This window comes from Epinephelus fuscoguttatus, linkage group LG3, assembly GCF_011397635.1.
Source record: "Epinephelus fuscoguttatus linkage group LG3, E.fuscoguttatus.final_Chr_v1".
Lineage (NCBI taxonomy): Eukaryota > Metazoa > Chordata > Actinopteri > Perciformes > Serranidae > Epinephelus > Epinephelus fuscoguttatus.
The window spans coordinates 15,011,576-15,036,900 of NC_064754.1; the positions used below are offsets into that span (position 1 = coordinate 15,011,576).

Genomic DNA, 25,325 nt, shown 5'->3' on the forward strand with positions numbered 1-25,325 from the left:
ATATAGGTTTCGATTTATTTTTGGCAAGGCGCAGTTCCTAATAGAGTGTCACGTTTGTTTGTTTTTTTCTGCAACTAAGCGACCCATGAAATTTTGCCAACTAATGGCTTTTCTGGTCGACTAACACTTGGTCGACTATTAGGGGGCAGCCCTAGTGCCAATCAAGGCATTTTTAACCGATCGGGATCAGCTGTACTGAGTTACATAAAGGGACAGATCTTTTGTTTTACGTCAGTTGTCTCGCAAAGCTTTCATGCAGAGACATGTGGAGTGCAGCCGTCTCCAACTCAAGGCTCTCCTTTTCTCCTCCACTGTACTGAGCTCCCATGTGTGTAAGAGCAGGGGCTGAGCCCCGCCTGTGGCAAAACACCACACTCCATAAATGTCAGCCAAAACACAGTATGAGACTGATTATTTATGTTTTTTCACAAAATTATTAGCATTCATTTCATTTAGGCTCAGTGTGAGAGTATCTTGTGCTTATTGTGCAATCATCACGCCCACAGTGTAGAACCAATGACAACCGCACTCACTACGACACTGTAAAGAGCAACAAAGCTCCAGGAGCAAAAAGCCAATAAGAGTAATTCTTTAATGTAGCCTAATCTGCGCAAAAAAGTACAAATGACGAAAATAAACTAGAAGCGGAACACAGTTTGTTCAACTTAATCATACAAAGGCTGCACCAAAACAACAAATACGAGAACAGTCTCTTAAAGGGACAGAGACATTCCCTCGAGACAACAAGGCCAAAAAGATTAAAGAGTGGGTTTGTTATTTTATATCTTTTTACTAATTTTGTAAAAAAAAAAAAGATAAATACAATAAAGTACAGCTTGGATGTGGAGTTTTTTTCTCTGTACACTTTAGAGCTATTCAGTTGTCAAGCATATTTGATTTGAATAACCCTGATGTACTTTAGTGTGCAATGTGCAGCTGCATTGTCTGGTAAAATAGAAAGGTCAGATCAGGACTCAATATTATTGACTCAAATCGGGATAGGGGGCAAAAACTTGATCGGGACATCCCTAACCTTTAACTTTAGCCAAAGCTAGGTGTGGCTATCTCAACAGCTACTTTAAATCAAAGTTCTACATGCTGTTTATGTTTTTGTAAATGACACATTTGTTTATGTGGTAAAACATACGTCAGAAAGTCAGATTCTGATCTTAACTACCTTGTGACCAGAGGTGTAGTCACTAGGTTTGGGTTTTGTGGGGCAGTTTAATGTCAATGCCAAACGTTTGTGAGTTTTTTCCTGTTCTTAACAACAAGTGCTGAATCAGCCTTTCCCACAAAAACACAGTTGGTACACAGGAAGTGATGCGTTTTATGCTTTTAAGTGATCTTTGAAAGCCGGCAAAGCCATCCATCCATCAATGCATCCATCCATCTTTACCTTAAAGAAGCTGCCGCTCCTGTCTGTGAGGCCACTGGGGGGATTCCCAGGTATCGAGCAGGAGGCCATGTTGTCTTCCTGTCCGCTGAACTGGGTAACTGGTACGTCTGGGTGCGTGTTTACGTCTGGGACGTTGTCAGCAGGGGCTGGAGCTCTGTGGGTCAAAAATAAGCCTCAGTCCAGACACTTCAGCTGTGGTGCAACCAGAGGAAATTCCTGCTTTGGCCACAGTCAGTATTACAGAGGTGCTGGTCTGGTCTGCTAGAATGCTTTCATCGTGACGCTCTCTCCTCTCCCCCCACTCTCTCGTCTAGCTTTCTACACATTCACCTCTTCTTCTTTCATTTTCCTGCCTCCTCTGTGTTTGTTCCCCCTCTCCCTCACTCCTTCATCACAGATAATTGCCTCAATCCTTTTTTATCTCATTCCAATCCTCTGCTTATTTTTGGCCTGTACTTCTGTCCTCTCATTACCTGTCTGTCCTGTTTCCTCCCTCTCTCACATTTTTACCCTCCCATTTTCCTATATTTTGTTCCCATGTCCTCATATATACATAATTAATTTTCCATCTTGCCCTCAGTTCCAGCACAGCTGCCCTTCTTTCCCACCATAACAGAAGGTTTTAGGGTATCGGTTTAACTCTCTGTCTATTCTTCTATCTGTGTCCATTTGTCTCTTCCTCCTTTCTCTCTAGCCACTGTTAGGGCAGCCCTTCCCTCCTGGCAGAGGTTCACAGTCCTCACAAACCAGGGGGATGCTCCATTTGTCCATCAGTCCCCACATGCACTTTCATCTCAAACAGGAAGGAAACTATCACCCCCCACCATCAGGCTGAGGGGGAGGAAAGAAAAGCACACTGACAAAGAGGGCTGGGTCAGGATAGCACCATTTCAGACAATCAAATGTGAAACTACTTCTAAGCGCAGGGGATTTTTTAGCAAAATGGAAGCATCAGTAAAACTCCAAACTGCCCACCGTGGTGAGTGTTTAACAAGGCACCATAAAGAATATAATTGGGTCATGTCTGCTATATTTGCAGTGGTGCCATTGTCATGAAATAAAAGCTCCATTTTGTGAAATTTTAACTTCAGCAATAAATCCTGACACATGGGCTTCCATTTTTGACTCCCTAAACAATGGGCAATAATGTCTGGGTGACATTACTGTATAATTTCTATAGAAAGAAATTACATTTATTTATATAGCACATTACATATGACAGGCATGGACTCCATGTCCTTCGAAAAAAAAAAAGAGGACGAAGAAGATACTAATGAACCACCCTGCCAAAAATCCACTCAAAATGATCATTAATAATAATAATAATAATAATAATAAAATATGCATTAATTAATATTTTCATATTAACAACTTATCAAATGGCCATATATTGCAATGGCCAAGACCACTTTGGATGAAAACACGCCGACTTCCGCATGACGAAAGCTGACAGCCATTAACCACTCAAACATTCTGTGGTTTCAGCTTTTCAAATGTACGATTTGCTGCTTTTCTTCCGTTTTATATTACTGTAATTTGAATATTACCAGGTTTTGCATTGTTGGTCACGCAAAACAAGCAACTTGAAAACATTTGTGATGGACATTTTGGCCTGAGGAAGATCTTGTAGATGGAAACATTGCCTTAAAAGAAAAGAGAAATGAACTATTTGTTTGGAGCCTACAGTGTGCAGACCTGCTCTGTGACCTGATGGACATTTTTTCACCATTTTCTGACATTTAATAGACCGAATAATTACAATTACAATTATGACGGATCACAGATGAATCAATTATGAAAATACTTGTTTGTTACAGCCCTAAAAAGCTGCATTAAAGTCACTGAAGTCAAATACATGCTGACTTTGTGACGTATCTGGTGACCTATAGAGAGACTATACTACTTCCTGATTGTCTCATAGTCTGGCGCGATGGTTTCATTTCCACAAACACGCGAAAGTGAGAGAACCAACAACACTAAGGGCCGGAGAGAACGAGGGAGAAATTAAAACTTGAACTTTACAAAAACTTTCCCACTGATTACATTTCCTAGAAATCAGCAAGTGATGATTCTGTGTCCTTCTGCTGTTGATTCTGTAAAAGATCTGACACCAGTGACCGTGCCAATGAAAACTCTGACAGCGAGGTAAATAATGCTTCAACGTGCATAAACACCAGAGCCTCAGACAAACCAGAGAGCATGCTGGGTATTGTAAAGATGACCTCTCACCATGGCAGCTCCTATTAGCAGATCCACTTGGCAAAACCAACTGTGGGAATGTCCTGAAAACCTCCACCCCCTTAACCCCTGGCAAAACACTGCAATCACATCAAACTCTCAGCAAATGTAACAAGTTTGTCCTCAGTAAATGCACGTGGATCACTGTGTGTGTCTCTGTGTGTGAGAGCCTCAGCTGCAAGTAAACAAAGATACATCTGAGCATGCACTCCTCCCTCCTGGACCCACTGCAGCACAGAGGCACACTGTTCATAAGGTAAACACACATGTCCACATATATTCACACATTAAAACTGTTCAAACCAGAATATAAGAGATTTACAGATGTAGTTAAAGATCCAGACATGTAAACACGAGTTAAAAAGTTCTCCAGGTCAACAACAGACCCAGTGTGACACACCTCCCCCCGCTCACATACATACACAGACTTCATTGTGTTTTACATAATAGTAATAAAACCAGACAGACAGCAGGACTTCATTAAGCTTTGTGGTATTTTAGTTTTAAAGCCTACTCATGGTGGGACCCTAATTTTCTCCCAGTGGGTGTCATGTTAGCAGTGAGGCTGTGCTGTCCTATATCGGTGCTAATGAATAGCTTCAGTGTTTGATGGTCGTGAACACAGACATGTGTGGTGTTAGCGGCTCGTCTTCAGTATCGCTGATGTCAACAATAACAACATTTAACACATCGTGGGTGCATATTGGCAGAGAATTAAAGCAGAAGGTCAGCATTTTGGAAAATGCACTTTTTGGCTTTCTTACAGAGAGTTAGATGAGAAGATTTAATATCAGTCTCATCACACACTCAGCAATAAGCACATTTCTTATAATGCTGAACAGTTCCTTTAATATTTATGGGCAGATGCAAGAAACATTTTATTAGTTTCAAGCACTTTGCATCAGCATGTAACCTATACACAATCACAGTCATAGACAAGTGCCCCTTCTTTTCATTATGAAAGTCACATTAATTATCATTATTTAACCGCTGATGGCAAGGCAAGACTTTGAAACAGTTTGCAATCAATCCTTAGCTGGCAGCACATTACACTGCTGGCATCACAGGCAGATTTATGTAATGCTGTGCTTGCAGTTCTGAAGGGCAAATGGTGAGCACATGCTGCAGAGACGAATTCTGTGTTTTCATGGGAAACTGTGGCACGAACTCATAAATGACCAAAGAAATACTTAATATAGCAACAACAACAAGAGAAGCTGAACCACCTAATGGTCACTAATGGGACATTCACAGCATTAACATGGTAGCAAACACTATTTGCTATGTAAAGATACAGTGGAGTAACGATGCTCTGAGCAGAGAATGAAGTCACGCTACCTTTGTGTGTTGTAATCTGAGCTCCTCTGTGGTTTGTTGTGGTGAGCCTGTCCAAACGCACGTGCATTTTGGTGCATGTGTGTATGCCACTGGCTAGCTCTTCGTCGCTGTTTTGCACACTGTTCATATGGTGTTTACACTACCACTGATATCAGGACAGTGTTGCTGCAGAAGCATAGTGCCACCCCTCCTGTTCCCCCCGGTTCATACTTTAACTCTATCAGCACTGTTGCAGTCATTCAGCACTGTTTATGGTAATAGCCCCGTTAGCTGTTAGCCACCAGCTCAGCCACCTCCATGTTGAGAACTGTGTATAGACAACTAATATGCTGTGAATACCACACCACGGCTTATTTACTTTACAACAAAGCTCTCAAACATCATACCACAGGAGTTAAGGCCATCTGGATCAGTATCAACTTTTACACTACTTTTTTTTAACCTGTTTTATTCTGTTCCAGTTTAACATTGTTTTTATGTTCCTGGGGTTTTGTGTTTTTTTGTTTTCAAATGTTCTTGGTTTTTAATTTGTTAAAATTGCACTAATAGAGTAGTGCGGGGATGACGTTTATGTAGGCCAACCTGGTAGTTACTGTCACCCTGCTTCCCTCAACAAAACAGTCCATGGAATTTTTTCATTGAAATTTTGGATTACTGCAGAAAATAGTGGCAAACAAAAGTTTATGATACTTATAGGTTTTGTTCAACAAGATAATCTCCAGAAATTAGCACAACTTTTATGAATTCTGAAGCCTTAATGCAATCACCAGAGGTAAAAAGCTAACGCATGACTTTAACATCGCCACCACAACGAGGTTGTAAAGTGTCTAGTATAATGACGTCTTATTTAGCCACTTGTTAGCAAGCAGAAGCTTTTACATGTCTTTTAAAGACATGCAAAAGCTTTTGAATTCACAAGCAGGGTATTTACTGACGCATTTTACATCGTAGAACAAAATGTAACGTCTCCGTTTTTCCAGCAGCTTTGTGCTGCCAAACTTAAGTGTTTTTTAATGACTTGTCATCACTTTTCCAGCTACTGAACATTGGTATTTTAGGCCGAATCATGATCTTTTCCCAACCATAACCAAGTGGGGGGTTTTGCCTGAAAATAGCCACTGGTAAAAGCTTCAAAATTCGAAAGTGGGGTATTTACTGACACATTTTACACTGTAGAGCAAAACAGAAGAAAAACAAAAGAAAATATCTTAAGCTTGTGTTAACCACAGATCTTATTTCAGGCATCTAACCAAAAACCCATTCAAAAAACCCCACTGACTTCAAGACGAGAGAACTGGGAGTACAAAAATGCTTACTCATTTTTGAGTTTTAGGGCTCATTCCTGTAGCTCTGTGGCTAACAGGCTGACATCAGGCTTTGTGTTCTCTGGAGAACCATGAAAGAAATCATGCAACTATGCTTTTTTCTTGCTGATAATTATAGCCTGGATCACTGTTTTAATATGGACATTTAATATGACTTGATACTGTAGGCTTCTATCATGCATTGAACTTTAAAATTCTTAAGTTGAGCAACATCCCTTTTTTAAACGAGTACTAAGACATCCAACTTCAGACTGACTGCTGTTTGTTACTATTCCCCTTCAGTCTCTCTGTCCAACGTTGTAAAAACATATTCAGCAAACTTTATTGGTATTTCTTTAAACTGTTAGAACAACATGAAGTGCTGCTTCATGTCTCACTTGTGAGATGTAGTGAAGAGTGTTTGGCTAACAGGGCTCCATGCTGCTGTCAGAGCAGCAGAGCACGAGGAGGGATCTGCAGGCAGCTGCACAAACCCACTGCACTCCCACACGTGGGTCATGTTATTGCCCTGAGGCAAACCAGATGATGGTGTGTGTGTGTGTGTGTGTGTGTGTGTGTGTGTGTGTGTACTTGTGTCCATAGGAAAGAGAGGGTTGGAAAGAGTGTATTTGACTTTAATACACTGACTTTACTTACTTAAAATGCCAAGGCAATTCCTTCAAAACTGTGTGTGTGTGTGTGTGTGTGTGTGCATTCAGCCGCAGAGCAGAATTTGGGTCAGTGGTTCTCTGTAAGTTCAGCTGAACCGACTGGCCCATGTTGTGTTGGTTAGAGAAGGAATCTGATCACTCACAGCTTTTTCGACTCAAGGATAGAAGGTCAGGATTACTTTCTATTTTTTTTTCATGATATGTTTACGGACCTTCTGTCAGTCAAACACCAGCCTGACCAACAGCCTAACCTCTAATCACAGCTTTAGGAGTCTTGCAATAGCAACATGTGAGCGCTGGAAATCACGTCAAACAAATCAAACTCTCACATATAATAGCAACGCCACTGGACTAAATCATGGTGAGAAACAGGCACCAGCACCGCCCTGCCGCAACTTTCCACACTAAAGGTCAGCCGAGAAAAGCTTGGGCTGTTTTCCCCGGGCTACTCCCCTTTAAATTAGTACCAGGAACAAGCCAAGCATCCAGCCAGCCTGGGAGGGAGGTGGGAAATGTCTCTGCATAACTTCTGTCTCTTGATATTTAAAAGGAAGAGAGAGAGGAAAGATGATGTGCTGATAGCTTCCAAATAAACAGAAAGAAGTCTAATCACCATGATTACACCAGTGCCTGTTTTTGTTGAGTCATGGAGCAGATATAAAAGACAAGCAAAGGGTAAACACATACCGGAAAGTGGATTTAAATTACCTCAGGTCAAGCCTGGGTGTAGCTAAGACTGGATTACCAACCATGAACAGTGCCCTGCAGCCCCAGACCCTCAGGGGCCACAAAGGCCTCATGCTCACTGTGTGGCCATTAGACTGTGGTATTCTGATTTATCATAAATTTCTGCAAATATGCACCACTAAAGAAAAAAAAACTTAAAATGATAGGGTCTTCAATGTGCCTGCCTGCCCCAGTTTCTGAATCATATATATTATAATTACTACATTCAAGTTTGAGAGCAAAACCTCCACTTTTCTATAAAAAAAAAATACATATGGGGAGATCTAAAAAAAATATCCTGGATGCTGCACAAGATGAGTTTTTGACCTAGTTCCCACATTGCAACTCCTATACAGGCAGCTGAAAATGCAGCTCAGTCCATCCAACCATCCATTTTCATCAGCTTATCCGGGGGCAGCAAGCCAATTAAAGCACCCCAGACGTCCCTCTCCCCAGAAACACTTTCAAGTTCCTCCTGGGGGACCTCAAGGCGTTCCCAGGCCAGATGAGACATGTAATCCCTCCAGTGTGTTCTGGGTCTGCCCCGCAGCCTCCTACGTGCACAAAACACCTCTAACAGGGGGCACCAAGTAGGCATCCTGATCAGATGCCCGAACTGCCTCAATTTACCCCTTTTGACGCAATGAAGTGGCAGCTCTACTCCGAGCTCCCTCCGGATATGCGAGCTCCTCACCCTATCTCTAAGGCTGAGCCCAGACACCCTGCGGAGGAAACTCATTTCGGACGCCTGTATCCGTGACCTCATTCTTTCAGTCACTACCCAGATCTTATGACCGTAGGTGAGGGTTGGGACATAGATGGACCAGTAAACAGAGTTTTGCCTTCTGGCTCAGCTCCTTCTTCACCACAGTGGTCCACACACAGCGCCCGCATCACTGCACAAGTCACACCAAACCGTCGATCCATCTCAGGCTCCCCTCTACCCTCACTCATGAACAAATCCCTGAGATACTTGAACTCCCTCGTCTGAGACAGTCACTCCCAACCTGGAGGAGGTAATGCACTGGTCTCCAGCAGAGAGGTCAAGGTGTGATGAAGCCAACAGAACTACATCATCTGCAAAAAGCAGAGATACACTTCTGAGGTCCCCAAACCAGAACCCTTCCTCGCCCCAGCTGCGCCTCAAGATCCTGTCCATGAATATCACAAACAGAGTCAGTGACAAGGGGCAACACTGGCAGAGGCCAATACCCACTGAGAAAGTGCTTGATATTACACCAAGAATATGGATGCAACTCTCACTTTGGTCATACAGGGACTGGATGGCTCATAGCAGCAACCCCAGTACCCTGTAATCCCGCAGTGTGCACCACAAGAATCCCCTGAGGTTTGCGGTTGTAAGCCTTCTCCAAGTCCGCAAAGAACATTCAGACCCTTCCAGCAGCCCTGCAAGAGTAAAGAGCATTTCTGCAAACCATGAATACATTACCTTTGTAAGTTTCATACCTCTCATACTTACGTTACTAAAGTTATGTAGTACATTGTATATGAGCTGACATTGTCACTGGGAGGTGGAGGGAATGGTGGATGGCACAAGACATTGGCAAGACAGCTGCCAAGCTGCAGACCACTGTTCAAGACCAACAAACACCAGTTGCTTTTTTAGCAACCGCTGGCCTCTTTATCAGCGGCTTGTGTGCCATTGAACATGGGTGTTTTTCAGGAACCCTGCTCCGTTTTTCGAGCGGCTTTGTGCCACCGAACTTTGGTGTTTTTTAGTGACTTGTTGCTGCTTTGCCAGCGGCTTTTGTACTACAGTTCATGAAGTACCTGTCCCAGACAAAAGATGATCATCGTGAAGAAATGTGGTGAAATCTTTGGTCATGGCTCTGAAACAATGGTCCTACTTCACACAATGAGAGGTTGAAGGATGGCCGTTATCACGATCTTGCGATCAAAGACAGCCTGAGATAACATTCTGACAGTGTCAGAAATTTGGGATGACCATCTCACTGCGTGATTGCTGCTACAACCTACGTCTACTAAACTTTTGAGATTGCTAAAATCTCTTAAGGTCTGGTCAACTACAGTGCTGCTAAAAGTTTCAAGGTATCTGCTACATAATGACATCTCTGCTGTGGCAGTTCACAGTATAAGCAATATAGACATTTTTTTTTTTTTTTTTTTTTAAATCCCTTAAACATGCATAGTACAAGTCACATGCAAATTACTGTCATCTCTGAGTAAACCAATCTATCCCCAAAAAAAAGGAAAATATGGTGAGTCACTGATTCAGAGTTTGCCTCTGGCACCAAAACATCCAGGACTGCCGCTGACTGTATCTCCTTGCTCATTTCGTGGGTCACAACATAATCAAGGCACTTTGTATAAAGATATAACATCAATTTAGCCAAATAAACAGCAACTGATAAAACGCAGGGTTTATGTCTCTGATTGCCATCTTTGTTTGGATCAGAAAATAGAAATGCAACTTGGAAAAGAGTTTTTACCGTGCAGTAGATGAAGTATTTTTTTTATAGACAAGTCTCTGAGGGTTATGGAAATACCCTTAGAACAGCCCTGTTTAGCTTAAAAGTCTGGTTCAAATAACTTTATTATTTCGGTTTATATTACACATACATGGCACTTGTGGTGCACTGACACCGATGGGCCCTCTGACCCTGCCTGCAGCTAACCCCCACCTTAAATTCTGATATGTTGCAAGGATGACAGAAGCCATATTTTCCAAGTATAATATTAATTTCAACAAAGTTTTTAAACAGATAAATAGCTCATCAGCATAGTCTGAATTCATGCATACAGCAGATATTCATCTCAGTCAGCAGAAATAGAAAAAACAGAGCTCTGTCTGAGGTTTCTGCAGCTAAACAGTGTTTGATTTCATGCCCTGCTGCAGGAGGATTACAGCAGACATCAGTGTTGCTCCTGTGAAAGCATTCAGTGTTAACATCCCCCACAGGGACAGTTTAGTCTCACACCGGCAACTGGAGTGGCTGCTTCCTTGTTCAGCCAACATGACATCACTTTTTAGAAAGCTGCGAAGTTCTCGGCCGTGCCTTGAACTTGCAGAACAAAGAGGTTTAAGGAGAATTTACTTTAAATCAAAATATGAAACAGAAATATCTAAAACATCTCTCTAGGACAATGAAAACAAAAGCACCTGAAAGACAGCAGATGGCTACAGCGACTGTCTTTTAAGGTCAGTGTGGACGAAAACACTCTTCGTTCCAGAACCTGACACTGACAAGTTATTTTTCATGAAAATACCTTTCTGCTGAGCAGCATGTAACTAGAGCGCTCGTGCCAAAACCCCATGGTTTTGCATCGAAGCTAATCTCTGACAAATTCCAAAGCAGCTTAAATGAGGAAATTGGCCCCTTTATTACATCGATAAACATCAGCTCACTGCTCATTTGGAGAAAAACAGAGAGGGCAGCACGAGAACTGAGCCGCAGAAGTGTTATGCTCAGTCAGGTTCAGACGGGTCTTACATATTTCCGAAGGAAAAACAGATCCCCTCTCTGAGAGCAGCAAAATGGGGGAGATGCTGCAACATGTTGCTACTACATAGTTTCATCCACCTGATTACTCTGGGCACTACTCGTGGAATAACGTGTAAAATAAATGAGTAAGTGACTGTATTAAAGTGAACAGAGAGCAAAACAAATGAAGGTTTGACCTTTTCTTTCTGTTGAAGGAGGGTAGTCTGACTTTTTGGGAGAGCTGGGGATGATATTTTATTTATGTATCTATTTTCTGCACAGATTTAAATATCCAGGGATCAAGCCAAAATATTTTAAGTCCATCAGCACCCACTGTGCGACTGTCTGTGCCCAATTCATTCAATCATTCAGTGACAGTAAAAACTGTTTATTAGGGCTGTCAGCCTTAATGTCTTAATCACGATGCCATTACAGCCCAAATATAAAGCGTAATTCCTTTTTAATTGTGCTAATTGCACGCTCTTATTTTGTCCTTTGACACACCCTTACTCATAGTCAACCCGCAGCAGCAGCTTCCTGCTTCCTGCTGCCACAGTGACGGAAAATAAAGCCAACACTGTGCTTCTGAAAGGCTCATTTCACTTTAAAAATAACTCCCAGACACTCAGTTGACAAGTCAAAAGTAATATGCACTTTGTATCAAATGGAATTAAAATATAATATAGTACTTCGAGTTTGAGCCACCACCTACGAGCTAAGCATAAAGGTGCAGCTAACCAGACTGACCAGCAGGCAACTTCATCAACTAAGTCGGCAAAGCCCTACTTTGGAGTGTGTTTATTGCCACAGACCTGATGATGAAAATAAATCAAGGAAGTTAACTACAGCGCTTGCTAAATGGGTTGCAACTGACTGCAGACCAGTCAACATCATGGAAGATGAAGACAAAGGTATAGAAGCACTGCTGGATTTTAGAACTCACATACAGGTGCTCTTTGGATACTTCAGCTGTACTGTGTTTATTCCATCCTTGTCTGCAAGTCTCACTCAAAAACAATCCAAGGCACACTGTAGGTTTGTGCAAGAATTAAAAGGCCTTTATTTTACATGGCAACATAGATTAAAAAGACCAACACGTTGCAACTCACAGGTTTTCACCGTGGTCGTAGTTACACTGTGTGAGCTACGTCAGGTGAACTGGCGCTGTGTGATGTGAAAACAATCGCAGCAAATATCAGGGGACCTTAGCCGTGGATCTGCCTGCTGCTTTTAAAAGTCATTGACGAAGACAAGCCGTCATCAGTTAAAGACACACCTTCAAGTGGGTAGCCATGTTTTCATGGAGACGCGAATCCCTGCCGCAGCAGGCTGATGGCCCAAATCAAACCAAGCCAAGCCGAGCCAGCCGTGACTGTCGAAAAGAATTAATAGCCCAAGCTAGTGCAGCCTACGGTAGGTAGGTGAATGACCTGCATCTTGATATGGAAACTGCACTTATAATTAGGACACAAACAGTGCTGTACATAAAATTCACAATAAAAGTGCTTCTCCTGACGCACTGAGTCAAACCAAGTCAAGCCAAGCCAGCACAAGTGTATGGAAAAGCAGCATATACAACCTTTAAGGTACTGAGTGGAGGATGATACAGTTTCTTTCTAAGGGAGGGTCTAAAGAAAATATTAATAATGTGAGGGAGGGTCTTGTTCGATTTAAGAGTGAAATGTAAGTTTTAGCCCCCCAGCCCATCCTAATTACTTCTGTACAGGCCTTAAAGTTATGCCAAACTGCAGTGTAAGGCCTGAGGAGTCATATTTCCAAGATAAAATCCATCACAGTCTCTGTAAAACTGTGTGCAGCCATGTAGGTTACATGTAGGCACTTTTTATATTATCTGTAGATGTTTCAGGGATTTGTGCAAAATAAGTAGCACGGTTTTACTTGACCTTACAGAGCTGCCAATGTAACAAGATCCAGCCATCTGCAAGATCAGCATCAGCAGTGTTTGGGCAGGGGTAACGGAGCTGCAATTTCCATGCAAGCACCACTAAATAAACACATGCCACAGATAAGAAGGGTAGCCGCCTGCAGGAGACTGCAGCTCCACGACTGAGCTACTGAAAGAAAAACTGGTTTTATGAACTTTTTCTCATACCAGATTTTTTACACATATGGAGCAGTGCATTCCCCTCTCATGTATGTGACTATCAAAGCATGGTCTGATAGCCTATGTTGAGTGGAATACATAATTTGCAACAGGCTCGATGTAACTTCTGTCGTGCTGTGAAGAGTCCCTGCAGAGTCACTGTGGATTTTCAAATCAGTTTCAGTCCACTTTTACAATAACTGAGTGAGCAGGAACTTTTCTAAGCAGGTATGCAACTCTCTGCACAACACACACACACACACACACACTACAAACACCCTTCAGAAAACTTCCACCAAACTTGCAGTCTGTGTGAATAAACACTTCCCGTCATTCCCGCTGGTTAGACCCAGACATGATGTCCAGAGTCAATCAGTCCACCGCTGCACAAACACACTCACCTTAAAGTCTCCTTCACCACTGAATCAGTGTCTCAGTCCGGTTATGCTCCATGGAGGAAACTCGTGTCCACTGCGTCGCTTTGTTGCAGTTGTTTGGACACCGAGAAGCCTCACTGTCCCCGGACTCGGTGGGTTACATGGTTTAAATGTCTGACAGAGGAAGAGACACCGGGTTTGGATCATAGCACCGAGGTGAGACTGACAGACCCGGAGGAGGAGAGCTGCGGTAATATGACGCCTCCTCCTGATTGGCTGAGGAACAAATGCTGACTTTTACCCACACTTTTTAATTTGTCATGAAATGTTGACATTATTTTATTAAATAGATCCCATCCAAAGTCACTTTATATAGTTTTCACTGTTCATAAAAAACATGATATTAAGATGCTTACACAAGCCTCACAGTGTTGCCACATCAAAAACATGAGCAAGTATTACTGGAAATTTGATGAAAGGCCATCTAAAGAATATGACATAAATACACTTTAAGATTAAATATATAAATATTATTATAGATAAATTTTAAATAAGTATTAAAGGTCTAGTGTGGAGGCTTTAGTGACACCCAGTGGTAAGTTTGCAAACTGCAACCAGACTGCTTATAAAGATGGACAACGTAGATTTTGATAATAGATATAAGTCTATTATCTGATGGGAAGGGCCTACTGTTCATGTACAGGGAATTCTTATCTATGTATAATTTTTCAGTAACCCCTAAAGAATTTGGGGGCAACAGGCACTGTAATGCTTCTTAGAAATGTTATTAGACCTACACCCAGATCTGTACCTTTCTTCAATGCAGTTGACTCCCCAGTAGGAAAAATTTGTTTCTCGCCATGCACCCCAAAATAATAATAATAGAGCTATACATGCCCTATTTCAACAAGATGTTGTCTCTATTCCATATGTCATGATATATTGGAATCAGTTTGTAAATGATACATATTGGAGGAAGGTTCAGATGCTTCCTTATTATCCTGCCAATCACTATATGCAGAAATACAAAAAATGACATTGACACAAACTGCTCTTTCTGTAATGACCAGTCAGAAACTGTTATACACCTCGTCTGGCATTGTTCTCACATCAAGGAATTCTGGAAGGACTTTTGCAGGTTTATCTTGGACCATATCTCTGAAGACTTTACATTATTGTGTGGGAAAAAAATGTGGTGTTTGGTTTCCTCAAGTCCCCAAAAAATGAAGACAGATCTCTTTTATAATTAACGTCGTCATGATTCTGGCAAAAAAAAAAAAAATCTACAAATGTAAGTTTAGTAATAATAAATTTCATGTTGGTGTTTCCCTGCAGAATGTTGAACATTATATGAAAAAGGCCGTTAGGACACTTGACATCTGTAGGTCTTATAATATCTTTGTGTCATATGGCATCCCCCTGGCTTTCTGTTATTGTTGAGTTTGAATACTCTCAACCTTTTTACAGTGTTGTTTAAATAAACAATGATTCTAAATGTAATAATGATAAACAACTAGATACCGGATGCCAACCTGATCACATTTTATGGTTGAAATGTGTTCATTTATGATTAATAATGTAGTTAGTAGTAGTTTGATATGGCAACAAATTTGACCACTTTTAGCAACAGTGAAGAGCTAAGACACTTTTAATTAGGAAGTACTTGTGTGAGGACATTGGGACTTTATTATTGACTCGTTTGAGGACATTGGGACTTTTCTATCGTCCTGTTTGAGGACACTGAGATTAAGTTTTTTATACTTATTGGGTTTTACTGATCCCAAATAGCTAGAAGAAATTAAAAATGTATACCAAACAAAAGTTTGGGTCTCAGGAGGATATACTGGAAACAAATAATAAGAAGTGTGTAGATAACAAGATTTTGTCAGTCTCTCCTAAAATGTAATGAAAAATATGCTGAGTACACTGTATGTGCCACTTTATTCAGGGTTCTCGCAGATCCTTAAAAAGTCTTAAAGGCATTGAATCAATCAGTCTAAAAATTAAACCTTGACTGGTGTTAAAATGTCTTAAATCAATCTTGCCAGACATGGAAAGTAGGATTTTAGTATTACAGATGATGCTCTGTGTATTTTATGCCAGAAGTTTCTCAAACTTGGCACGATGGGAACCAAGGCAGTGGAGTTTCACATGCAGAGTGAGAAACACAAAACTGCTGAAAGAAAACTCGCCAACAAGCATCAGTATTTATGTGAAACCCTCGTCTCTGCCACAAGATAAAAAATGTCACATTTTACACTGCAATAAACATCTGGGAAAAATTGTCTCTAACCCCGAGAAACTGATGTCTGTTCTTTTTTTTTTCCTTTAAATTTAGTTATCGTGGTCTTACATTTCATTCCAAGTGGCAATAAAAGGTCTTAAATCTAACTTTACTTTGTGGAAACCCTTTTATTGTGATGATAACTTGCTGTCCAAAAAAAAGGAAGTCAATGATGAAGCCATCAGTTCAGCGAGCACCTCATAAAGACATGGGAAAGTGATTTGTGAATGTAAATCAGTTTATTGCAAGAAGACCACTGGGAACAAGGCCAACATCTTCGTCTCTCTCTCCGACTCTGAGCTCTGCCCAGAGGTCCTCATCAACAAAAATGAGGATTTACAAACAATTGGAAAGACATGAGCATAAAACGACATTAATTAGCTGAAAACTAACTGCTGTAGGCCTACATTCTAAATACAGTATATACCTCATATATAACTGCTCATCAGAAGTTATTCCAACATCTGTGTTTCTAATAGCATATCCCTCTGATATGTACAGCATAATCAAGACAGTGCCTTTTGATCTTGGAAATGCATTAAAATTACACACAAAATAATCTGAATTATGAGAGAGGCATGCAAACCGACCAGTATTTATCTCTATGTAGCCTACCTGAAAATATACCCAGACCACTTCCTACTGAGTGTAAAGGTAACAGCCACCTGTGAAGATGTAACACAGCCCTACAGCGCTCTCTTGTGGCTGTAGGAGGAACACCTACAGAGGACAGCTTTTTAATTAATCAGCAACTCTATTAACATGAGGGTCCTCAGTGAGAATCCTTCAAGGTAAAAATAAAATACATATCTTCCACATTTTGTTTGAACACATGCTGAAACAGAGTGGCAATACTGTTGACATAAATGGAGTTTTGTTGGCTCAAAGACAAGCAGGAGGATGGCCACGAGCGTTGGTTTTGAAGCCTCAAATACAAGGGATGGCACAAGAGTTAAAGCACTGTGTTTAAGAAACAATATGTTGTGAAAGTTCAAAGGGTTGTGTGCCATCGGTACGCACTTCCTCTTTATCTGAAAGTGAATCTATCACATCCATGAGTCATCACCAGCTCAACACACAAGGGGGTTAGCAACTTCTTCTACCCGTGTTAGGACCAGTGACAAAGGCTTTATTTACACCTGGTATTGACATGTGTCTTGGGTGATCAGATCAGAGTAGAAAGCTCTAAGTACAGGTGTAAATGCACCCAATGAGTCCTCCATGTGTCTTGAGATCCGATCGCTAAGACCACATTCGGAGGTGGTCTGGGCCATGTATGGCCACATTTGTTCAGCAGGGTGTATGCTAATGTGTTCTGGGCCACACTGAAGGACCGCCTACTCAGCTGCCGTCTTGTGTGTAGGTGGAAGAAGGAATTTATTTGTGGGAAAAGGCTGGGCACACTCTTTTACCCCATGGGAGCATTGGCATATGACACATGTGCAATGTAAATGGAGCTGCGATGTTGGAGAGTTACAGCAGGCACTAGAAATAACGTAACAGTGTCCACTCAGGTGTTTTTTGGGTGCGATGTTTTTGGCAACCTTGGGTGCGCTCAGCCTGACAGAACTTTTGAGTACACTCAGTTGGATGGCAGCAGATATACAATACAATATTTGCAATATTTATGGTCTTCTATTACCAACTTTTTCAATAATTAAAGGATATAATTCTCGCCTATATCTTTATTTTTCATACAAAAATATTCTGACTTAAGGCCGACTGCTCCTAAGGCTGCCCCCTTGTTCTATGACAGATCGCTAGCTGTTGAGTCTTTCATCAAGTGCAGACTAGATTTTCATGCGCATGTATTGTACCCTACTGGTATGATGTAATATGAGGCCGTGACTTCTCCTCTTTTTAAAATCTTTGGAAGAACCCAAAACAATTAAAGAAGAAGAAAAAGAAGAAGAAACTACAACAGTCAAATTGATTCTTGTAGACGGAGTCTGATTTCCATTTGGGCCAAAGAGTACAATGGAAACTGGACGATCCACATCGCAACTGGGTAATTTATGGTGAGACACCCCAGGTGAAAAAGCAGTTTCTCATGCACTGGTCAATTTTTAAATTTTGGGCTATTTCGCTTCTGTAAAGTCTTCTTTTACATGAGTGGAAAGAAAACTTCCTAAATACACAGTTAGGTTTTTATTTTAGTTCAGATTTCTGTGCAAAAAGCACATATTTAATAAGATAATATGTTGAATATTTAAACATTAAATTTCATAAAACTTTTAGTACATAAAATAATTCTCCTAATATAAGTAATAAAATGGGAAATTTCATGGCGGAAATGACAATGTATGTAATTTTCCACTCTTCTACAATATCCCATTCTGAGTATGAGTTAACGAGTGAGACAAGGGTAATGGATAAGGGATAAAGAGGATTAAGGAAGTCCTGTATCTAGACTTACTTTGTCTTTTTTTTTCAATTTATTTAATTTTAATTCCCCTTTATTTACATTATTCACATTTGACACTCTGATGTCTTGCCTTGTTTACATGTTCATGTTTTTCTGCATCTGTGAACTTTTTTTTTTCAAGACTGTTTTCTGTAAAATGAAAAGAGCGTTGACACTGCAAAATTATATATGTAATTTCATCTTTGGCTAAATAAAATACTAGGGAAAAATGTATGGAATTTTGCAATACATATTTTTAAAGGTCGTTTTTTTCTCTCTCTGAGCCAAAAATCTCGACTTCAGTCCCACCTACATTCACCAAACTTTTCAGTTTTATTCCTATCTATATTCTGAAGGTTTTATAGAGGGTCTTTTTTTTTTTTTAAATATATCATTCATACCCTGATTTATGGAACATTTTATTCCTACAAACATGGCAAAAAAAAAAATTATGGCTGCTGATGATATTTTCTGGTTTATGGATTGATAGCAAGATATATCCAAATTCCCTCTGTAAAATCCTTTGACTTTAATATGACATGTTATGAACCTGGCTTTATCTAATGTTCATGTATTCAGAAACATACGCAAATTAGCACATATTAATTATATAATGCTTCATTTGCATATTTAAACCTAAAATGTCAGAAAACTTGTGATACAAAACACAAGTGTCTTACTGTAAGGACTTAACTGGGGAAGTTTCATGGTGCTATCTGTTCACCTGGGGTGTCTCCCCATACAAGGACACATTTGGTCTTTGTGAAAGGAATGATGTATGTCTTTATTTGGATATAGGGTGGGGAAGTAAGATCTGATCACAGTTGGCCATTTGAAGCACATGTGGAGCTGCATTCAGACAGACTTAAAGTTTTCCACCTGCGATCAGATCACCCGAGACACACACGTTAATACCAGGTGTAAACAGGGCCAAAGATTGCATTTTCAGTCCGTCTTGCCAAATCAAAACATTTCCGTCTCAACCCCGCCGTGCATCATCGGCAAAAACCTCTGTGTTTGTACCAATATACAAATGTTGCATTATCTTTCCAAACTATACAAAACTTATAAATTATAAAGTTGTATTCTTAAATATAAACAACATCAAGTCAGTTTCCAGTACTTAGATTATATATTAGGTACAGTACATTGTACAGCTCTGTCGTCAGAGAGCGGAGAGCGTTCCATTTAATACACTGTACATGATCCAAAGGGCTGAAACTGGTGGTTAGACATGATCTTTGAATAAATTAATTCATAAATAAATCATGATTATGTCTTCCCAGTAACAGTGATGTCCTTGGTTCCCCTCGAGACTGTCACATGCACTCACACACGCACGCACACACACACACACTGTGCACTCGAGCTGGATCTTAAATCCAAATCTAAGACTCTTACTCCTATTCTAAAAATACTTTTGGCTTTAAGAAGAAACAATGTTATACTCAACTCAGAGACTAATTTAATATGTACAAGAGGTCTACTGTCTAGAGGGAACTTTAAAGTCAGTAGTTACATTATGTTTAGAGTACCTGTAGACGCTTTGCAATGATAGGCTAATATCTCTAATCAATAAAGTGACAGTGCTGGATGTCCCTTGCAGGCAGATCCCTTTCCTACGTGGGGAAAATAAAGCCCGGATCTACTCAGAAATGCCTGTAGAGAGACAAACAAACAGGAATAGACTCTACACGTGTGAATAGTGTTAAATATCTAGATTCTCTCTATCAGTGCAAAGCTAGAGTTGTGGCTAGTACAGCATGCTGTGTCGGCTGGTACCGAGCATAGGAGACATGTTGAAGCGTTTTTGAGTGTATTACTGGCAGACCAGATCCCTAAAGTAAAACGTACAATATCGTCACTGTCGCTGGATCGTTCAGCTTGGCAAGACTGATCCAATTGTGCATAAGAGAATCCCATATATCAGCTAATGTTAGTACCTATATAACCCTCAAATATATACAGAGAAAGTACTTAAAAATACCTTAATCGTGTGCTTATATCCAAACTTGTACAAAGAGTAACAAACAATCCAGCTAAAAATCGCTGTTAGCGCAGGATTCCTCTCTTTCCACCAGTCAGTTACAGTAGCAGCAGCTTCTTCACCAACAGTAGCCTAACCGTCGGTGTTAATACAGTTAAGTTTACTCCAGCCAACCTTTCGGTTCATGAGACGATTGGCAGCATATCTCTGCTGCTAGGACTTTCTTATCGCGCCTCCTGTCCAGTCCCCCCCCCCAAAAAACTTGCGGTGTCTTCTGTCTTCCGTGTATTGCACCATAGATAAATTATATACAGCTCTACTTTTTCTATTTGAAAAAATAAAAGGTAGGACTTGGTTTCAGGCGCCGAGAAACTGGAAGCCAGGTGAGGTTTCTCCTCCGTTAACCGGGGGAAGAAGAAGAAGACAAAGAAGGAGGAAAAGAGGGAGGTCAGTGGATGTCTGGACACATGGGAAGGTTGACGAAGATGAAGACGTTGAACTCGATGAGGATGGAGAAGCATAGAAAGATGGCGTACATGATGAGGCAGGCCAAGCCCAGTCGCCAGTCCAGAGTCCATTTGTTCAAATGGACACCGAGAACCTGCAGAAAGAGGAGAGAGGAACAAATCTTAAGTACAGCACACAGTAAATCAAAATGCTGAGCGATGAGCATGGAGGTTAGACCAATGGAAGAGACTGCCGATGCTCCGCCACATGACCTCGACTGTGATCTTTATGGTTGGACTCAAAGCTGTAGTTGGAAGGGACTTGAGTCACACCAAATACTCAGATTAAACAAATATTTGGTAAAAATACTGTATTTTTTACAAGCACAAGCATCGTCTGTGTAAAACGTGTCAGGATCCTGGTGATGAAGGAAAATCCTCATCATTTTGTGATATGCCAGCCTTACTCCTACACAGAGCTCACTGCAGCGACACAAAACACAATCCCGTTGTCCCTGGCAGCCATACTGTCCACAGGGATTAACAGCTCGTGACTCACTGCTTCTACGAAGATTCAATTTTCTTCCATCGGCTCGCTCCTTCCTCAGATTGTAAAATATCTAAAGTCAGCTGAGATGGAGAACTTGGCTTGTACTGGAGATGGTGCAGGGACTGCTCATTGTTCAGAAGGCTTATAAGAAGTCCCAGTGGGGGCTACTGGGGCCACACCACCCTGAATACACCCCATCTCATCCGATCTCAGACGCTAAGTAGTGTCAGGCTGGGTCCTTGGATGGAAGACCACCTGGGAAGACCCAGCACTGTAAGCCATGTGAAACTCTCAATCACTTTAAACTCAAACTGAAACAGTTTTTTTTTTTTAAAGGAATCAGTTACGCATTCATTATTAATGTGGTGCTTCCTATTCTATGATGCTAATTATGTATTGCAGTTTGTGTCTTGTATTGTTTTGTCTGTATTTTTATTGTTGTTTATAGTTTGCACTGTTACTTGTGTTGTTGTCTTTTGTATCCTTAGCCCAGCTAAGGCCTAAATGCTGTGATGTTTGGCATGTACGTATGCTACATACTTGTCCCTATACAAATAAACATTAAACAAATAAATAATTGAATAGTCCAATGACTTTTTAAAACGTGAATGTACACAGTGTAATGTTTGTGTGTTCAATCATAGGGCTTTTTCTTTACTACCTAATGTATTGATTTTAGTGAAAAGAAAAAAAACACCCATTGCTTCAAAGGGCTATTTCTCTGAATATACTCTGCACACTCTCGCAAATAGAAGCACATGGTTAATTTTAATGCACCATGACCTCTGCATAAAAATTAGCCGTCTGCTTCTGTTTGGGAGACTATTCGTATGACTTACTCTTCTAACTGCAGCATACTGTATATCCAGCACACACTTGTCATAATGGTGGCAGTGTACTTAAATGTAACCTGTTGAGGTTTTGACTTCTACTGCCCTGTGGAGTTCTTTGTTTATGAGCGGGTGCCTGTTTTTTTGTTTGTATTATGTTTTGCGCACATGCTGTCCATATAGTACTACATGAGCCCCACCTCCCCCAAAGGGGAAGTTATTATCATCACTCCCTGCTCCCTGCTTCACTGAGCCTCATGTTTCCTTGATCATCTGCCAGAATGTTGGTAGGGATATTTATACCCCATATTATAATCCATGCCTAAGGTTGGATTTAACACCAGGGTGTCTGCAGGTGTCACTGTGCGTTGCAACGCCCAAACTACCATATAATATAGTATGCCAAAAAAAGATTCAGTAGGCTATGTCCCAATGTCAAATGCAGTATGCCAAAAATACCAGGATGTTTTACTACATCCGGTCCGATTTGCAGTATGCAAGCCAGCATGCTTTTGTGGCTATTCTGACCCACAATCCTCTGCGCAGCGGACGATGCGTCACATCAACTGAGCCGCAAACAGATGACAGCCTGACCGCTCATTGACAGGTGATTGACAGCTTTCAGAAGTCACAATGATAGATGACAGTGCATTCAAGTTACTGATGACCATTCGATTAATAATGAAAGGAATATTAATTGTTTAACTGAGTAAAATAATCATGAATATAACCAACAAAAATGGCGCAAGTGTTAAATAACAATGACAGAGAAATGTATAGCCTCTGCAATTTTAGGGAAATGTTTGTTGCTGGGTAACCGTCCCATTTGCTTGTTTACTATCTGATCATGAAAACACATTACCTCCGCCTGCATAGTTTCTACTTGATGCATGTCTGTAAACTGTATGACAGTCCTGCCATTATGAAGCGAAGGGAAAATGCAAAGTAAACTTCCTTCATTGATCAATATTATGTGGTGGGCCACGTTTAGTATATTTTGAAAGTCAAGACGAGGGCTGTTTAAAATCGGCCGGACTTTGGACGTGCCTGGACAAAAAGGAATTAAAAGATGGATGAATAAATATTAAATAAAATGTTTGTGGCAAATACGACATCACAAATTTAAATTTAATCTAATCTTCACTAAATGGACTTTAAGACATCTTAAGCTTTGTTACGGAGTTGCAGACACTCTGTTCAAAACTACAAAGATGTTGGATGAAAGTGCGTCAGCTCCATGAATTGCTTGGACAACCCAAATTTAGTTAACTGTAAAACTCTTGTACTTACTGTGACAAACACTGAGGCTAGCAGGAGTCCAACAGAGAATATGAGTCCTCTGCTGTTAAGATGGATCTGAGGAGACAAACACAGAGATTACAGTGTTTTTTCATGTGGGTTAAACTGTCAGGGTTCTTAAAAATGTGGCTGTGTAGAAGAAGGAAGAAGGTTGACCTGATACACAATCACATCCTGTATTTATGACTTTTATGACACCTTTTCCAAATGTCTTTCTCCCATGTGAAAGTAATCAGCAGGCCAATTAGCACATAGTATCTTCTCAGTGTCTGGTGATAAACTGTCCAGTGCCCCAACAAATACTGTGAGAGTGTATCTGTGTGCAGCTGCAGTACAGACTATTGTTCCCGTCCTTCATAAACACAGCTCTGTTCTATTCTGGTCTAAGTCCAGCAGAATCTCCTCTGGCTGAGCTGAGAAGCACTCACGATGGAGCCGTAGTCGATGCAGAGTGTTTGCAGCGCCCAGGGCAGGCCCAGGCCCACCAGGATGTCAAACACATTACTGCCTATGGAGTTGGAGATGGCCATGTCTCCCAGACCTGAGGCAAGGAGAGCAACACTGTCAAGGTCTGTATACAGTCAGGAGACGAGTCAATTATGACAAGCAATACTCCGCTGTGTAACACCACTCCTTCTTTTCACAGCATTTCAGCTTTGTTTCACTCATCACAGATATTGATTTTAACTTCCTGCTCGTGTGTTTGTGTGTGTGTGTGTTTACCTTGCCGTGCGACTATAACACTGGCCATGCAGTCTGGGACACTGGTGCCTGCTGCGAGGAAGGTGATCCCCATGATTACGTCTGGAATGCCCAGAGTGAAGCCGATCACAGTCACCTGAAACCAAACAGATTCCTGAACATTTTCCATTTCAAACACTTTTCCAGACTCAAATTCCCAGACTTCACAGAGGATTTTTTAAGTCCATATTTGGTGTCTGAGTACAACTTACAAGCCTTTGGAAAACTTGCATTTACCCAGTGCCAGTCCACACTCCAATAATCCACTGTCAAACATATCTGCCTAAAGGGGAAGCAAACTAACCAGTGCTACTTATACTCCTATTATTTAGAGAGTTACAAGAGTTTCCTAACAAACAATGTATAGAATAATGCAGAAGTAATCCCTCTCAATCATCACTTATGACCCGCTAGATGTGCGGCAGTGTATTTTTCTGCAGTGACTGTACCTCCGCAGCACTCAGGTTAGTTTGGGGCTTTATGAAAAGGTAGCAACCAGGTGCCAGACCAAGCAGAAGACATCCATGAGACACAGCAGTGAGAAACACAAATATGGTGATGCAAAACACCAAATGAGAGTGGATCTGGGTTTGGCTTTTACTTTTCACTTTGGCTGGCGAGCGTATTAACAAAGAGTAATAGAAAATCCTGTACAGTATAATTCATTCATTCATCTTCTAACCGCTTCATCCTCTTGAGGGTCGCGGGGGGGCTGGAGCCTATCCCAGCTGACATCGGGCGAGAGGCAGGGTATACACATAGAGACAAACAACCATTCACGCTCACATTCACACCTACGGCCAATTTAGAGTTACCAATTAACCTAGTCCCCAATCTGCATGTCTTTGGACTGTGGGAGGAAGCCGGAGTGCCCGGAGAAAACCCACGCTGACACGGGGAGAACATGCAAACTCCACACAGAAGGGCTCCCACGCCAGGGATCGAACCAGCAACCCTCTTGCTCTGAGGCGAGAGTGCTAACCACCACACCACCGTGCAGCCCGTACAGTATAATTTAACATATTGAATAAATTATATTATTTTATTTTTAGTCTCATTTATAAAGAAGAACCAAAAATGAAAAAAAAAATAATCTAATTTTCATATTGTCTGTGCTGCCATGTTTATTCACTGTGTCCATGGAAACGACATTGAATGTAGTC

At 41.0% G+C, this 25,325-nt stretch overlaps 2 protein-coding genes across 3 annotated transcripts in view; both read right to left on the reverse strand.

Annotated features, from left to right (window-relative positions):
• LOC125885931 (ras and Rab interactor 2-like) overlaps positions 1-13,842 on the reverse strand; it is a 48,860-nt gene extending 35,018 nt beyond the window's left edge. For both annotated transcript variants that reach the window (XM_049571786.1, XM_049571787.1), the window contains exons 1-2: positions 13,646-13,842; positions 1,400-1,553 (exon numbers count right to left, since the gene is read on the reverse strand). In XM_049571786.1, the coding sequence (XP_049427743.1) occupies positions 1,400-1,468 (69 nt within the window). In that variant the 5' untranslated portion in view covers positions 1,469-1,553; positions 13,646-13,842. The remainder of the gene's footprint in view (positions 1-1,399; positions 1,554-13,645) is intronic.
• Positions 13,843-16,119: 2,277 nt separating this feature from the next.
• LOC125885933 (sodium/potassium/calcium exchanger 3-like) overlaps positions 16,120-25,325 on the reverse strand; it is a 78,847-nt gene continuing 69,641 nt past the window's right edge. The window contains exons 14-17 of the mRNA XM_049571789.1: positions 24,145-24,259; positions 23,850-23,962; positions 23,413-23,478; positions 16,120-20,897 (exon numbers count right to left, since the gene is read on the reverse strand). Coding sequence (XP_049427746.1) covers positions 20,745-20,897; positions 23,413-23,478; positions 23,850-23,962; positions 24,145-24,259 — 447 coding nt within the window. The 3' untranslated portion in view covers positions 16,120-20,744. The remainder of the gene's footprint in view (positions 20,898-23,412; positions 23,479-23,849; positions 23,963-24,144; positions 24,260-25,325) is intronic.